The 16,838-nt window shown below is 36.1% G+C and overlaps 2 protein-coding genes across 2 annotated transcripts; both read left to right on the plus strand.

The window, feature by feature from the left end:
- The first annotated feature begins 13,460 nt into the window (after positions 1 to 13,460).
- On the plus strand, positions 13,461 to 13,844 carry LOC141673509 (uncharacterized). The gene has a single exon (XM_074480258.1). The coding sequence runs from the start codon at positions 13,461 to 13,463 to the stop codon at positions 13,842 to 13,844; it is 384 nt and encodes a 127-aa protein (XP_074336359.1).
- A 565-nt stretch (positions 13,845 to 14,409) lies between these two features.
- On the plus strand, positions 14,410 to 16,535 carry LOC141673511 (uncharacterized). The gene is made up of 5 exons (XM_074480259.1): positions 14,410 to 14,526; positions 15,141 to 15,226; positions 15,704 to 15,932; positions 16,077 to 16,343; positions 16,434 to 16,535. The coding sequence occupies exons 1-5, from the start codon at positions 14,410 to 14,412 to the stop codon at positions 16,533 to 16,535; spliced, it is 801 nt and encodes a 266-aa protein (XP_074336360.1).
- Positions 16,536 to 16,838: the final 303 nt, after the last annotated feature.

Genomic DNA, 16,838 nt, shown 5'->3' on the forward strand with positions numbered 1-16,838 from the left:
GATATTGTTTTTTATAATATTGTTTTTTTGTTTTTTTCTTGATTTATTAATTATTTTGTTATATTATAATTTGAATTATAAAAAAATATTGGAAGGTTTTTATTTCCCTACACAAGAGATAAGAAAGAAGTTGGGTGCGATTAAAAATCAAGTTGGATAGTAATTCATAAAATTTGTAGTTATATCAGATACATGATTTAATTTTTTTAATAATTTATAAAAGATAATAATTATATATTATTGAGATTAATGAAGTTAAAATATTTATGTATTATCTTGTATCTATTATATTATTTAATGATTCAAAATTTAGATAGTTAAAATCTTAAAATATCCTCCTACTTTGGATTGCTTCGCGCATGTGCAGAGATTATTGAAAAGTGGGAGTTTTGAATAGTAATGGTGTATGTGGATGATTTGGTATTGTTTTTTAGAATATTATTTTTTTTTTGTTTTTTTTCTTGATTTATTAATTATTTTGTTATATTATAATTTGAATGTTGGGTGCGATTAGAAATCAAGTTGGATAATAATTCATAGAATTTGTAGTTATATCAGATACATGATTTAATTTTAAACTTTATTTTGGAAGTTGTTAACATACATTTTAGGAATGTGTTAATCGACCGATCAAACGAAACCATGTTTCGCTTATAATAGTATAGTATAGATGTAGATGCTTTGGTATTTTTTTTTTAGAATATTGTTTTTTTATTTTTTTCTTGATTTATTAATTATTTTGTTATATTATAATTTGAATTATAGAAAATTGGAAGGTTTTTATTTCCCTAAGAGAAAAGAAAGAAGTTTGGTGCGATTAGAAATCAAGTTAGATAATAATTTATAAAATTTGTAGTTATATCATATACATGATTTAATTTTTTTAACTAAATTATATTTGTTTAAATTTTATTTTGGAAGGTGTTAATATAGATTTTCGGAAGATGTTAACCGACCGACCAAACGAAATCATATTTCGCTAATAAAAAAATATAGTATAGATAAGAGTCCTAACTATTCTTAATATAGGATTGAGGTGTTACAGTAAGTCTAGTGATACAGGGTTTAGCGATACCAACTGCAAGAACTGAAAAGAAGTTCATGTAGACATGAATTAAAGTTGAATAACTTATGGAATAATCTATGTTTTATTTTGAAATTTAAGGAAAACATATTGCAGTATATTTATTCCCACACTTTTCTTTTGTTATTATACTTATTTTTCGTTATTATGTATTGTAAAATTCATGTAGCATTGTTTCCAGTCATATTACATTTTTTTATTAATCATACTTTTACCATCTGATAGATAAAATATGTTTTGATTTTTTCTTACAGGAATTTATTTGATTTAAGAAAAAAAGTTTAGTAATACATATTATAGGTAATTGCATATTGTACCCACCACCTATTATTCAAATATAATTTGGACCGAACTTTGGGTAAATTAAGTTGAACTTTCTAACTCAAACTTGGGCTATATAATATTATATGAAAAATATAAATTTATTTTAACTAAATTTTTCGTTGAAATCCCAATTTTGCCCTCGCCTAGTTCATTAAAATTATGATTAGGTATACATATCGACTGGGAACATTTAAATTGAGGGGTGCAACCTAGATTTATCAAAATTGGGTCCAAGATGATAAATGGAGTGTAATATGTAATTATCTGTAAATATTAAATAAAATAGAGTTCAACGAATAAAGGTGCAATATGGAAAATGAAAGTGAGTTACAATTTAATCCATTATACTGTTATTATATTATATATATAATATTATAATATTAGGTGTTGGGCTTGCAGGACTTGCTGGGCAGACCTAACTTCACATTAATATGATATTGTCTGTTTTGGGCCAAATTCATTATTTTGGGCGTATCCCAGAAGGCCTCATACTCATTGGAGTTATTTGACTGCTTATATTTTAACAAATTGTCCCTCCCACAAACGATGTGGGACGACTCCCAACAATCTCCCCTTCACACATCGGGCTCGACACCTGTCAGATTTGCCTCCTGATTGTGTGATCTGACTTCCCTTGTCCCATACTCGAAATCCATCTGGCTATCGGCTCCCCCTAGGCCCATAATGGAAGGTCTACCTGCATTTTCCTTGGGCCCAGACTGGGTAGCCCATGTGCCTCTTCCTAGGTAGGGGTGTAATTCGAACCGAGCCGGCTCGAACTCGACTCGATAAATTGAACTTAACTCGACTCGAACTCGTTATCGAGCTCGAACACATTTTCTGGCTTGATAAAAAACTCGAGTCGAGTCGAGTTTTTTTGAGCTCGACTCGAGATCGACTCGATAAACTCGAACTCGACTCGGCTCGAACTGGAGCTCGATTACCTTTATTTATAAATATTTATGTGTTTACTAATATATGTGTCATTCAATTGTCTAATAAAATTAGTTTTAAAGACTAATTTACTAGTTTTTCATAATATATCGACATTATTACGTTTTATTATATTTGGTAAAAATTTTGAATTTAATTATTTTGTTAAAATATATTTAATTACTTTTATAGTTAAATGTTAAAAAATATGAGCTTAATTTATTTAGTTTTAAAAAATTCAACTCTAATTAGTTTAAATATACGTTAAGTGTTATCTAAATTTTAAAATGAAATAATAACTTAATAACTTCATTTTCGTTAACAAAATTAATTTTAGGGTTTTTTCAAAAATACCTAAGTTATAATTTTTTTTTACAAAAATACGGTGCAAATGGAATAAGCTCGAAAACTCGTTTAAAAACTCGAAAACTCGAAAACTCGATTAAAAATTAAAAAACTCGAAAAGCTCAAAAACTCGCAAGTAGCTCGAACTTGACTCGTTTATTATCCGGGTCGAGCTAGGACATAATTTTCAGGCTCGATTTTTTTTGGCTTGACTCGACTCGATTAAAAAAAGCTCGAACTCGAATTTAATAAGCACAAACTCGACTCGACTCGAATTTAACATTCAACTCTGACCATCTCAACCATAGATCTGATACCACTTGTTGGGCTTGCTGAGCGGACCTAACTTCATATTAGTATGATATTGTCTGCATTAGGCCAGACCCGTATGGATTTATTTTTGGGCATATCCCAAAAGACCTCATATTAATTGGAGTTATATGGTTGCTTATATTCTAACAAACTTCCCCTTCCACAAACGATGTAGGACAACTATCAACAACCTCCCCTTTCACACATCGGGCTTGACACATGTCAGATCTACCTCCTAATTGTGTTATTTGGCTCCCCATTAAGTCCATACAGGGTTAGCCCATCTGTCGTTTCCAAAGCCCATTATTGAATCCCACGTGAGTTTGTTATGGACCGTTATAATATAAAACTCTAATACCCCTTACTGGGCTTGCTAACTTCACATTAGTATGATATTGTCCGCTCTGCGCCGAGCCCACCCACACGAATTTATTTTCGGGCACATCCCAAAAGGCCTCATACTAATGGAGTTATCTGGTTGTACTTGTATTCTAGCAATCTGCCCCTCCCACAAATGATGGGGAACAACTCCTAACAATCTCCCCTTCAAAAATCGGGCTCGACATCTGCCGAATCTGCCTCATTCAATGTGATTTGGCTCCTCCTTGAGCCATGCTGGAAGTCCATCTGGTTATCTGCTCCCCCTAGGCCCATACTGGAAGGCCCGTCTGTCTTTTCCATGAGCCCATACTGGGTTAGCTCATTTGGCTATCTGCTCCCCCTAGGCCCATACAGAAATGTCTGTCTGCCTTTTCCCTGAGCGCATACTGGGTTAGCTCATCTGTCGTTTCCAAGGCCCATTCTGTAAGCCCACGTGAACAGGTCTAACTCCAAATTTATGATATTGTCCGTTTTAGACCGAGTCCGCGCGAATTTATTTTTGGACACATTCCAAAAGATCTAATACTAATGAAATTATTTGGTTGTGCTTATATTCTAGCGGTCTGCCCCTTTCAGAAAAGATGTAGGACAACTCTTAACTTCATATTTATGATATACATATACAAACACAAGAATAGTTTTTTTTATAAACGACCTCTTTATTATTACGAAAGGGAGTATAATACTGCGTACATTATATTAATTTTGAACATTATTTCATACGTGATATATTGGTGTGTTACATTATATCCTCCTCAAATATTGTTTTATGCAGATGTAAGTCATATGTCATAGCCTATTTGTATATTCGAGGATTCAACTCAACTCAAATAAGAATGTAATAAGTAAATAGTGGATCTACCGTCAAAAGAGATCTCACAGAGTAATATCTGTCAAAGGATTCAGAAACAAGGTTCATCTACAGACTTGAGGAATTAATTCACTGGAAGAAGTTCAAGAAATTGATCATGCCTCAGTGATATAAATCAAGAGTGTGGATTTAATCAAGTGACAGAGATCTCGTCAGAGTATCATTAATTACAAGGATTTAATCTGAAGAAAATCAAAGTATCAAAGTCAAGACATGAAGAAACGTCACGGAAGTTAGTCACTCATGAACCAGACAGTACATCGAGTGTCAACATTGAAGTGGTGGAATTGATTCATAATTTTCAGTGATTTTCAGAAGATTTGCAGAAGAATGGTTGCAGTTCAAGAATAGTATTAATTCTCTATTAATTAATTAAGTCATATAATTTAATTAAGAAAATAAATTATATCTGCAAAGATTAATTTATTTATTAATTAAATTAATTGATTAATTAATTCTGAATTAATATTAAGATTTTTCAGAATTGTTTTTGGATTAAAATCAGCAAGACAATTGAAAATGAACTAGCATGACAATCTGGATTGTCATACCGATTGTCATGCCAAGTCATTTCAATTGTCATACCGAAAGTTACACTGGAAGAGAATTATCTTGCTAGTTCAATCAGATTGTCTTGCTAGTACAAACAATTGTCATACCGAAAGTCTCTCCAGTTCAACAGATTGTCTTGCTAGTACAATTGGATTGTCTCACCGATTGTCACTCCAGTTCATTCAAGTCTGTTGTTTGATTAAAAGAAGCAGAAGCAGAACACATTCATTATCCAAAAAAACACAAGTCAAAACAAGAACACAGCAGAGAAGAAAAAGAAGCAAAATATTTCATCCTTCATCTGTAAACTTCAAGATCACAATTTCTAGCTAGTAAAGTTAAATCCAAACCACTAGAAATCATTATCTTGTGCTTGTGTAACAATCTAGCGGATCAAAATCCCTAGAACTTAATCTCAAATTGCGTTTAGCACTTGATTCTAATTATTACAAAAATAGAAAAAGTTCATGTCGAATTTATTCTAGATTTGTGATAATTAATTTGAGATTAATTCCTTGTAATCGATACAGTTGTTGTAACACCTTTCAAGTTTAATAATATTTTTATTTAACTTGAATTTTGTTTCACATTTTTTATTCCGCATTTAATTCGATTATTCGGTACTGTTTGTATTCAACCCCCCCTTCTACAAACACATTGGGACCTAACAATTGGTATCAGAGCCTTCTGATTAACGAACAAATCAAGATCCTAGACTTTGTGATTTTTCAACTCCTTGAATTTTTATTCATTCAAAAATTCATAATGACTTCACAAAAAGTTGGAACCGTTAAAATTCCACAATTTGATAAAGAGAATTATATTATGTGGAAGAAGAAGATGCTCTTGTTTTTACAAGTGGCAAATCCCAAATATTCAAACTTGTTAAAGAAGGGGATAAAAACTCCGATGGTTATTGAACCAGAGGTGATAGTAGATGATGTTGTGATCACCAAAGCCAGAACCTATCCTAAAGATCCTGAAGATTTTACTCCTGATGAAAAGGAAGAAGCCTCCTTGGATGCCAGCCTTCAATTAATTTTAATTGATTCCCTTGATCCCTTGATGAACAGACATGTGATGAACTGTAAAGATTCCAAACACATGTGGGAAACTATTGAGGTGATCAATGAAGGCACAGAGGAAGTTAGGGAGAACAAGTTGGAGATCCTAACCTCTGAGTATGAATATTTTAAATCAAATCCAGGAGAAGGAATTACTGAAGTGTTTGAGAGGTACAATGCGTTGATCAACAACCTGAACATAAATGGGAAATATTATTCAATCAGGGAGGTCAACAAAAAGTTCCTTTTAACACTGCCAACTCATCTTGAACATAGAATCACTGCCATTAGAGAAGCTAGAGATCTGAGTGAGATTTCTTTGGACAGGCTCTATGGAGTGTTAAAAACCTATGAGTTGGAACAGATTCAACAGAAGGAAGTCTACGGGAAGGATAGAATGGTCAGCACATCTACTGCACTTGTAGCTGAAGGTCAACAACAACAACAATCTCAACAATTGGAGAGAATGGTACAGTGTTCCAAGGCTGAGGAAAATATGTTAGTAGCAGAATATGATCCTCCTACTACAAATCAATCAAGTGATGATTTTTATTCCTTGGAAGAGTTGGAGCAATTGGAAGACGAGTCAATGGCCCAAATTGTCAAGAGATTCTCCCATGTCAGATTCAAGAGGAATCCCAAGTTTAAGTACAAGTCCAACTACAACAAATTTCAGAAAGGTGGATCTTCATCCTCTAACACCAGCAGTGGTGGATACAAAACATGGATGGTTGATCGGAGCACCGTCAGATGCTATAACTGCAATGAGTTGGGATACTTTGCCACAGAATGTAGGAAGCCAAAGCAAGTAAGAAAGAACTCTGAAAGGGCTTATCTGGCAAAGGGAAAAGCTTCATCGTCAAGAATAGAGGTAAAACTTTCTGATGCTGAAATGGTTTATCATCTAAGAGGTAACTTAGATTGTGCACGTCGTGATAATGAACTGTTAAGTTTACAGATCACAGACCTTGAGAAAGAGGTCAATGAATTAAGACTTGTGCACATTAATCAAGACAAATTAAAAGAACAAGTATCTTTTCTAGAGAATAGAGTTGACTGTTATAGAAAACTCGAAACTATTCTCAAAGACAAGATCACCGGTCTTGAGACTAAGGTTAGAGCCTACTTCAATTCTTGTTCGAAGGCTAAAGAGTTCTACAGTAAGCAATCTGTTAATCAAACATCTGGAATAGGTTATGATTACAATGTTGCTATTGGAGAATTAGGCATAAACTCCCCTCCTCGTGTCTGTGCTAAAGGGAGGGAAGTACCACATGTGCTTAAGGGTGTTGATGAACCCCTCTATAAACCATCAATTGCTGAACCATTTGATGCGACCTCTTCTGTTATTCAGGAAGAAATACGTGCTGAAGATCATGTTAATGAGAAGGTTGTTTCCAAGTCAAGTGTGTCGAAAGTTCCAGTCAAAGTTGTGAAAGCAACTGAGACTAACTCAGACACACATGAGTTGGATAACAAAAATGCCATGTCTGCCATGCATAAATTGCCTACTATTAATCACTCTCATGAAGCATGTGGTGTTTCTAATTGTATGTCTTGTGCTTTTAATATGATGTATGCTTATTTTAATGGTAATCATATTTCTAATGATAAGACTACTCCTCGTCAGCATGTGAATAACAAGAAGCATGATAGGTCTAAGACTGCTAGTCCTTCTAAGGCTAGAAAGGAGACATTTGTGCCTAAGCTTAAACAGAAATTTGTTAAGGCTGTTTACAAGGTCAAATGTTCAGTCATTGAGAAAGTTGAGGCAATTAAAATTAAAAATGTTGTTTTGCCTGACAAAGGACAGTTCTACAAGTATGCCGGGCCCAACCAAGTTTGGGTTCCGAAGAAGGTCTAATCCATTTGTAGTGCAGGGCATTAAATAGGTGTAACCGGTAGTGTGGATTCTTGACAGTGGATCATCAAGATATATGACCGGAGATAGAGCCCTGCTATCAAATGTGGATTGAGAAAGCTGGCCCCCTGGTTCCCTTTGGAGATAACAGCAAAGGTTTATCCGAGGGATATGGCTGTTTGCAAGCTGGTAATGTTATCATTGAACTTGTAAATAGTTTCTATATTTTTGCTATATTTATATAAGTTTTTATTTGTATTTTCTGTAATTATAAATATTGTATTATATATGAAATTGAATGCTGATATCTTGTTGATAGATATTTGGTATTTAATTCATTGATATTTGTTTTTATTATTATTATTTGTATTGTATTATTATTTGTATTTATTTTTATTTTTATTTTATTTTATTTTAAATTTTATGCAACATAACAATTAGTATCTAAAGTACTTGACAAGTATCGGTCAATGATATGTTGTTAACATTATGTTGCAGATATTTGTAAGCTTTTGATATGAATGAGAATTACTTAGACTTTACCCTAAGTGATCAATGTTTTATCAAAAACTCATTCATATTGAAAAACAAAATCAAACTTTTTTCTACATTAGTGATTTCTTATTTCATGTAAAATCTTTTGAAATCACTATTGTAAATCATTTTCTCTCTTTTACCATATGTTCTGTGTTATAGGTTCAGTCTCCAATGACTTTCTTTCATTGACAGTCATGAGGTTGAAAACCCGCAACGTCTATCCCAGACTGTAAAGACAAACACAAAAACAAAACCAACCCCAACACTCTCTTACCACTAAATGTAGTATGAATGAGCGTGAGGGAGATAGTGCCTTAGTGCACAACATAAGGAAGGTTCTGTAGTCAACCCAGTAGCTCTGTCTCCTACATAGATGAGTAGTATTTAAACCGAGACAACTGCTAGCCCCCATACATCTTCTCAAAAAGATGTAATGGCTGAAAAGGCACAAAAACAGTTACTAGATTCATTCTCTCAACAGGGTGCGTCTATTGAATTTTGCTTGTCGGCCAAGGCATCCGATGTAGTGTCACCACTTCAAACATAAACAATTCTTGATGCACAAGGAGAGGTTACACACACAAAGGATGAGTTGACGGAAACAAGAGTTTCGACCATTTTAAGGTCAGATTCGATTGTTCAAGGTTCGTTAATGGACCAATTGCCTTTACAGGTCTTAGGAGAGGATACTGATCCAAAAGCCATATGTCAGTGGTCAGTGTCTACCTCCCCAGGCTTAAATCCCCTAGATGCATCTGCGGATAGTGGATCTGACATAGGTGCAGATCGGAAACTTGTTGACAATGATTCAGATATTACTTGATGAGTCACAAGGAAATGTCTTCACAGACATTAGAAGGGAACTTTGATCTTTATGCTAAATTCGTTGGATCATTGTTTACCTTCCCAGAATTCAAATCTGGAACCCTAAAAGGGAATCTAGCAACTTGTAGATTATGACTCAGATTCATCTGACGAGTTTAACAAGGATGGGGATTTGTGAACTCCCATTGCACCACATGTGACCTCCTTAAGGATGGCTAAGGTGATTTTCCTTGCAGGTACAGCTGGATTATGGAGCTATGAGAGAAGAGTGATACACTTGTGAGAATGAGTGTAAACACGAGTGGAGAGAAGAGTGAAACACATGTGAGGTACACTAAAACAGAATCACACACTCACAGTGAGGAAGAAAGAGAAACTACTTGTTATTTCTTTTCCAACCAAGTGAAATATGAGAACTCCTTCAGACGACGGCATACATTCCTTCTTTAAGGGGGAGATAAAATGATACCATTAAGGGGGAGATAAAAGCTTAAGTAATAGTTTGGAGGATTCCTCAACTAAGGGGGAGAAATAGCAGGGAGGAAGAAAAAGATCATATGTACACTACACCACACTATTGTTATTTGTAACTACGGATCCTATTGTACGGGAGAGGTGGTAAACACAAGGTGATTTTCTAGTAAGGGAAGAAGCTGTTTTCAAAAGGGTTGTACCATTGGCTTTTATCTGCGGATCCTATTATACGGGAGAGGTGGTAAATGAAGGTGATCTTCTTTAAATCAGTTGATTCTCATAGGGGGAGAAGCAAGAGAGATATGGGCTTCTCAACAGGAAATATGGTTGTACAAATGAAGATGGAACTACTTAAAGATATGTTCAGTCTAGAGGAACATCTACTTGGAATCTTAAAAATGTTAAATCTAGTCCAGAACTTTTCTACTATTTACTTTGCATTTCTTTTTATATCTTTTTCTTATTTGTTAGTTGAGTTATCCTCTAGGTATTTGTGTGTTATTATCTAACAAACAAATAGGGGGAGATTGTAAGTCATATGTCATAGCCTATTTGTATATTCGAGGATTCAACTCAACTCAAATAAGAATGTAATAAGTAAATAGTGGATCTACCGTCAAAAGAGATCTCACAGAGTAATATCTGTCAAAGGATTCAGAAACAAGGTTCATCTACAGACTTGAGGAATTAATTCACTAGAAGAAGTTCAAGAAATTGATCATGCCTCAGTGATATAAATCAAGAGTGTGGATTTAATCAAGTGACAGAGATCTCGTCAGAGTATCATTAATTACAAGGATTTAATCTGAAGAAAATCAAAGTATCAAAGTCAAGACATGAAGAAACGTCACGGAAGTTAGTCACTCATGAACCAGATAGTACATCGAGTGTCAACATTGAAGTGGTGGAATTGATTCATAATTTTCAGTGATTTTCTAAAGATTTGCAGAAGAATGGTTGCAGTTCAAGAATAGTATTAATTCTCTATTAATTAATTAAGTCATATAATTTAATTAAGAAAATAAATTATATCTGCAAAGATTAATTTATTTATTAATTAAATTAATTGATTAATTAATTCTGAATTAATATTAAGATTTTTCAGAATTGTTTTTGGATTAAAATCAGCAAGACAATTGAAAATGAACTAGCATGACAATCTGGATTGTCATACCGAAAGTTACACTGGAAGAGAATTGTCTTGCTAGTTCAATCAGATTGTCTTGCTAGTACAAACAATTGTCATACCGAAAGTCTCTCCAGTTCAACAGATTGTCTTGCTAGTACAATTGGATTGTCTCACCGATTGTCACTCCAGTTCATTCAAGTCTGTTGTTTGATTAAAAGAAGCAGAAGCAGAACACATTCATTATCCAAAAAAACACAAGTCAAAACAAGAACACAGCAGAGAAGAAAAAGAAGCAAAATATTTCATCCTTCATCTGTAAACTTCAAGATCACAATTTCTAGCTAGTAAAGTTAAATCCAAACCACTAGAAATCATTATCTTGTTCTTGTGTAACAATCTAGCGGATCAAAATCCCTAGAACTTAATCTCAAATTGCATTTAGCACTTGATTCTAATTATTACAAAAATAGAAAAAGTTCATGTCGAATTTGTTCTAGATTTGTGATAATTAATTTGAGATTAATTCCTTGTAATCGATACAGTTGTTGTAACACCTTTCAAGTTTAATAATATTTTTATTTAACTTGAATTTTGTTTCACATTTTTTATTCCGCATTTAATTCGATTATTCGGTACTGTTTGTATTCAACCCCCCCTTCTACAAACACATTGGGACCTAACAGCAGAATACACGATATACTATTTATTTATAATAGTTGGTCAGTATAATATAGATGGTTGATAAAATTATGTTTAAGTTTTTATTTAATTATAGTTGAGCACACAATAAATGTAGGTTTAGATGAAAGACCGAGAAACGTTAAAATTTGATTGAATTTTTTAAATGAAAATTTATGAAAATATCAATTGGATAATCAATATTAATAAATTCATAGAGAAACCCAACGGGAAACTCAACTATCATTAACAAAAAAAGGTTTATTTCTCATAATAATTAGGTAGTAATGTATATTTAAAGGATTATCGCATGGAAATATAAGTGTTTTTTTAAATAGTCAAAACTATAATTTAAAAACAAAAAAAAACTAATATATAATATCCATTAATTTTTATGTTTTTCTTAAAATGTTACTAGTTTTGTATTTGTGCAATGCACGAGATATTTTATAAATTATTTATATATTTTTTCAATTTTGTTATTTATTTAAAGTTTTGAATATTTTTCTGAAATATTAGTCAAGTTTATAATAATTTTATAAATTATAAAGATAATAATTAAAGCACATATAAATTATTTATGTGTGAGGTTTCTGCTTTAGTAATGTATAGTTAATGTGTGTACTCTTGAGGACTTAAATCTACTCACTTAATATTATATACTTCGATGTTACTTTCATAGCACGGGCGATCAAACCCCGTACCACAATACTCCAAAAAATTAGTCACTAAACCAGAATATATTGAAACAAAGATTAAATTTATTATTTTAAATTTATCAATTATAATAGAATACAAAAATATATATATAAACATATTGACTTGAGCACTCAACCCAGTATATCTTAACATCGTATCACCTTAACCCCTTGATATGGATAGAAAATACATCTTAAAAATACATTAAATGTCTCATTAATTACACTTGGGCTTCTTGTCTGAAGTCCAGCACAAACATGTCTACTCCGAGCTCGTAGCAAACTCAAGACGGCCCATGTAGAGAAGGCCCACCAGCAGAGGTTGTCAAGGTCCACGCACACAAGTTGTTCGCGGACTAGGCCCAATACGGCTGGAAGAGCAGAAACATGTGTCCTAAACGGACTCAAAGTCCTACACAGAAAGTTCTGGAGTTCCTTCCCTTAAAGGACTCCTAATCGCCATCTAAGTTGAAGACTTGTCCACCAAGTGTCCCAATACAAGTCTAACCCTAGACTCACCTCTATATAAAGGGCTCTACCCCTCAACCTAGATCTACGTTTTTGGCTTGATTCTCTACCACACAGAGATACGTAGGAATCTTGCAAGGAGCGATAGTCCTGAACGTGAGAGCATCAATTAAAGCTCGAAGCTCACAAACCTTGGCATTAATTACTAACGCACTCTAGTTTTTATTCCAAAATATTTGGTGCCGTATGTGGGAAGGCTACAACAACCATGGTGAACACATAGAGCAGAAATAATAATCGAACAGACATTCTTGTCCCGTCGTGAACAATCACATCAGTGGTGAAAGTACCACCACACTCAACCTATGCCTCCACCCAAGGAGGAACCCTGGTAGGGGCAACTGAGGCTCAGCCACAAGGGACGAATCCCCCAGCTCCTCAAAGAATGAATTCCCAATTTCAGCAACTACATTCACCTGTAAACTCTCAACCCGTTGGGTATGAGTACTCGATGATCGTGACAACGAACCACCCTTATGGGATGCCTCTATACCCCGAGGCTGGAGGAAGTGGGCACTCTAATCGGAGTGAAGCACAAGGGCGGACGCCCCAATACATACGTGGCTTGGCTCCTATTCCAGAGGATCAAGAATTCTCTGGACCCTATTCTGATAGAGACTTTGAATCATCTGATGAAGAGGTCAGGAAGAGGCGTGCTGGTAAAAAGCCGATGCCTAGTACCAACTAGCGGCCCAAGAGCACTCAAGGGACGACTCCCCAATATGTCCAGGAGAGGATCGGGGCTCATGAAGCTGAGATCCAAAGGCTGAAGCGCGACCTGGAGGCGCACCTGACCCCAAGACCCCCACTTGCTCCAAGACAGAGGGGTCTTCCTCCAATCATAGACCTAGATGGTCCAATACCATGAAGGGATTACTGGACAAGCCCTTGAAGGGCCAATTGACAACTTACCTACAAAAGAACAGCGATGTGTTTGCTTGGACATCAGCTGATATGCCTGGGATTGACCCGAACCTTATATCTCATAGGTTGAATGTCAATCCAACTCGGAAGGCTGTAAAGCAGAAGAATAGAACTTATACCCCGGATAGGCTGGAAGCCATTAAACAGGAGGTCGAAAAGCTCCTAGAAGCTGGATTCATTGAGGAAGTGCAATTCCCTGAATGGTTGGCCAACCCCGTAATGGTTAAGAAGGCCAATGGGAAGTGGAGGATGTGCATCGACTTCATTGACTTGAATGATGCTTGTCCCAAAGACTGTTACCCCTACCAAGGATTGATACCCTGATCGACGCCACTGTTGGACATGAGATACTAAGTTTTATGGATGGCTTTAGTGGTTACAATCAGATTAAAATACATAAGGATGACACCCCAAAGATATCTTTCATAACTGACTTTGGAGTCTTTTGTTACCTTGTTATGGCTTTTGGACTTAAGAATGTATGAGCTACTTACCAAAGGTTGGTAAATAAGATATTTGCCTATCTAACTGGGAAGACCATGGAGGTCTATATTGATGATATGTTAGTCAAAAGCCTAAGAGAGGCCGATCATATTAGCCACCTCAGAGAGGCATTTGAAGTGCTGAGGCACCACAAGATGATGTTAAACCCCACAAAGTGTGCTTTTGATGTTGGATCTGGAAAAATTTCAAGTCACATGGTCTCTAAGAGGGGAATAGAGGCCAACCCCGACAAGATTAAATCCATCCTGGACATGGAGCCGCCACGCTCCATCAAGGACATTCAGAAGCTGATAGGAAGAATCGCAGCTCTAGGGAGGTTCATTTCCAAGTCTAGAGACAAATGCTTGCCCTTTTTCTGAACCCTTAAGAAGGTGAAGAACTTCGAATGGCAGCTGAGAGCCAAAAGACCTTTGAACAACTAAAGAAGTACATGACTGAGGCCCCATTGCTGGCCAAACCAAGTCCAGAGGTTTATTTGTACATAGCGGTATCTAAGCAATCCGTGAGTGCAGTCCTCATAAAGGAAGAATAAAAACTCCAGAATGTATACTATGTAAGCAAGGTGCTCCATGGAGCAGAGTTGAAGTACTCTACCATAGAGAAGTTCGCGCTTGCTCTCATTACAGCCTTAAGGAAGTTGAGACCATAATTCCAGGCATACAAGATCGAAGTCCTGATGGACTAACCCTTGAGGAACATTCTTCATAGACCGAAGGCCAGTGGAAGTCTCATCAAGTGGGCAATTGAGTTAGAAGAATTTGACATCAAGTACAAGCCTCGAACGGCCATCAAGGATCAAGTTTTAGCAGACTTCGTGGTCGAATGCACCATTAACGACCAAGAAGTCGGGGGGAAAGAGATATTAACCCCAAAATGAGGAGATAAAGAGGAGGATAAAGAAACAACTCTGAAAGAGTATTGGATTCTCCATTTTGACGGAGCGTCCAAAACAAAATCTAGTGTTGTATGTCTAGTCTTGCAAAGCCCCGATGGGTTTATGATTGAGTATGCTTTGAAGTTGGATATGAAGCATTGATAGCCGGATTAGGCTTGGCTAGAGCCGTGAGGGCCAAAAACCTGAAGGTCTATGGAGACTCATGACTTGTGGTTGCTCAGGTTAATGGAGAGTTTGAGGCCAAAGATGATATTATGGCCAAGTACCTGAGAGTCGTAAAGGGAATACTGACTCAGTTTGATGAATGGTACACAGAACATGTTCCGAGAGAGGAGAACACTACGGCGGATTCCTTGTCCCAGTTTGCCTCGTCTGAAATCGAGAACTATACGAGAAGTATCTACTTCCAGGTCCTGAAGACTCCTACTATTTATTTCTTAAATTTGATAGCACCGGTTGGTGTGACAAGCTGTTGGATAGACCCGATCAAGACCCACTTACAGACTGAGTGGCTCCCCGACGATGCCCAGGAGGCACACAAGCTGTCGATGAGAGCATTTAGATATTCATTGATTGTAGGCCTCCTCTACAAAAGGTCATTTGTTATTCTATACCTGAAGTGCTTGAGATCTCTTGAAGTAAAGGAGGCGCTTAAAGAAGCCCATGAAGGGATTTGTGGACAACACTTGCGGGGCAGGGCCCTCGCTCACAAGATAACCCGATTGGGATTCTACTAGCCAACTATGCTAGCCGATGCAAAGGCTTATGTGAATAAATGTGACAGGTGCCAGAGGCACGCCCCAATAGTACGACAACCCCCTGAGAGGCTTACATCTATCAGCACACCCATCCCTTTTTTAATATGGGGAATTGATATACTTGGACCATTTCCTGTAGCATCGGGACATATAAAGTTCATTGTAGTAGCCATAGACTACTTCACAAAGTGGATTGAGGCTAAGACACTAGCCAAGATAACCACCAAGAAAATTTCCCAATTCTTCTGGAAGAATGTGATATGCCGATTTGGGATCCCACGCATCCTTGTCACGGATAATGGGCGACAATTTAATAACACAGAATTCAGATAGTACTACGATGATAATAGCATAGAACTTTACTTCACCTCAGTTGCTCACCCATAAACAAACGGGCAGGCGGAAATTGCTAACAGAATCATCCTTGATGGACTTAAGAAAAGGGTTAAACGCTCAAGGAACACTTGGGAAGATGAGTTGCTTCCTATACTGTGGGAATATCGTACCACCTGCAAACTGACTACTGAAGCTACCCCGTTTATGCTGGCTTATGGAGATGAGGCCGTGGTGCCCCTCGAAATCACTCATGGATCCCCTAGAATCGAAGCTTATGAGCCAGAGACCAATGAAGAAGGCATGAGGCTCGCTCTTGATCTTATTGACGAGGTTAGAGATGAGGCCAACTCCAGCAATGCAGAGCATCAACGAAGAGACTCCCTCTATTACAATAGAAGGGTTAAAGAAAGGTTCTTTCAGCAAGGAGATTTGATTTTAAGGAATATTGAGGCATCGGGAGTCGGGGAGAGAGGAAAGCTATCCCCTAACTGGGAAGGCCTTATAAGGTCAGAAAGACATTAAGACGAGGATCCTACAAGTTGGATACCCTGAATAATGATGAAGTGCCCCGCACTTGGCACGCTTCAAACCTGAAGGTTTATTATGTTTAGGAAGTTTGTGATGTGTTCCTAGTACTTATTATTAAATTTATAAATAAGATCGATAAAACCATCTTATGCAAGTTTATTTCTATCATCTTATCTACCAATTTATTTAAGTACAAGCATCTAAAGAATGCAAGTCCCGAAGGACCAAATGCCAAAAATAAAAGACAAGTATGAAATGAAATCAAATGAAGTACATAAATAAAGATCCCGAAGATCA

This window comes from Apium graveolens, chromosome 7 (genome assembly GCF_009905375.1).
Source record: "Apium graveolens cultivar Ventura chromosome 7, ASM990537v1, whole genome shotgun sequence".
NCBI lineage: Eukaryota > Viridiplantae > Streptophyta > Magnoliopsida > Apiales > Apiaceae > Apium > Apium graveolens.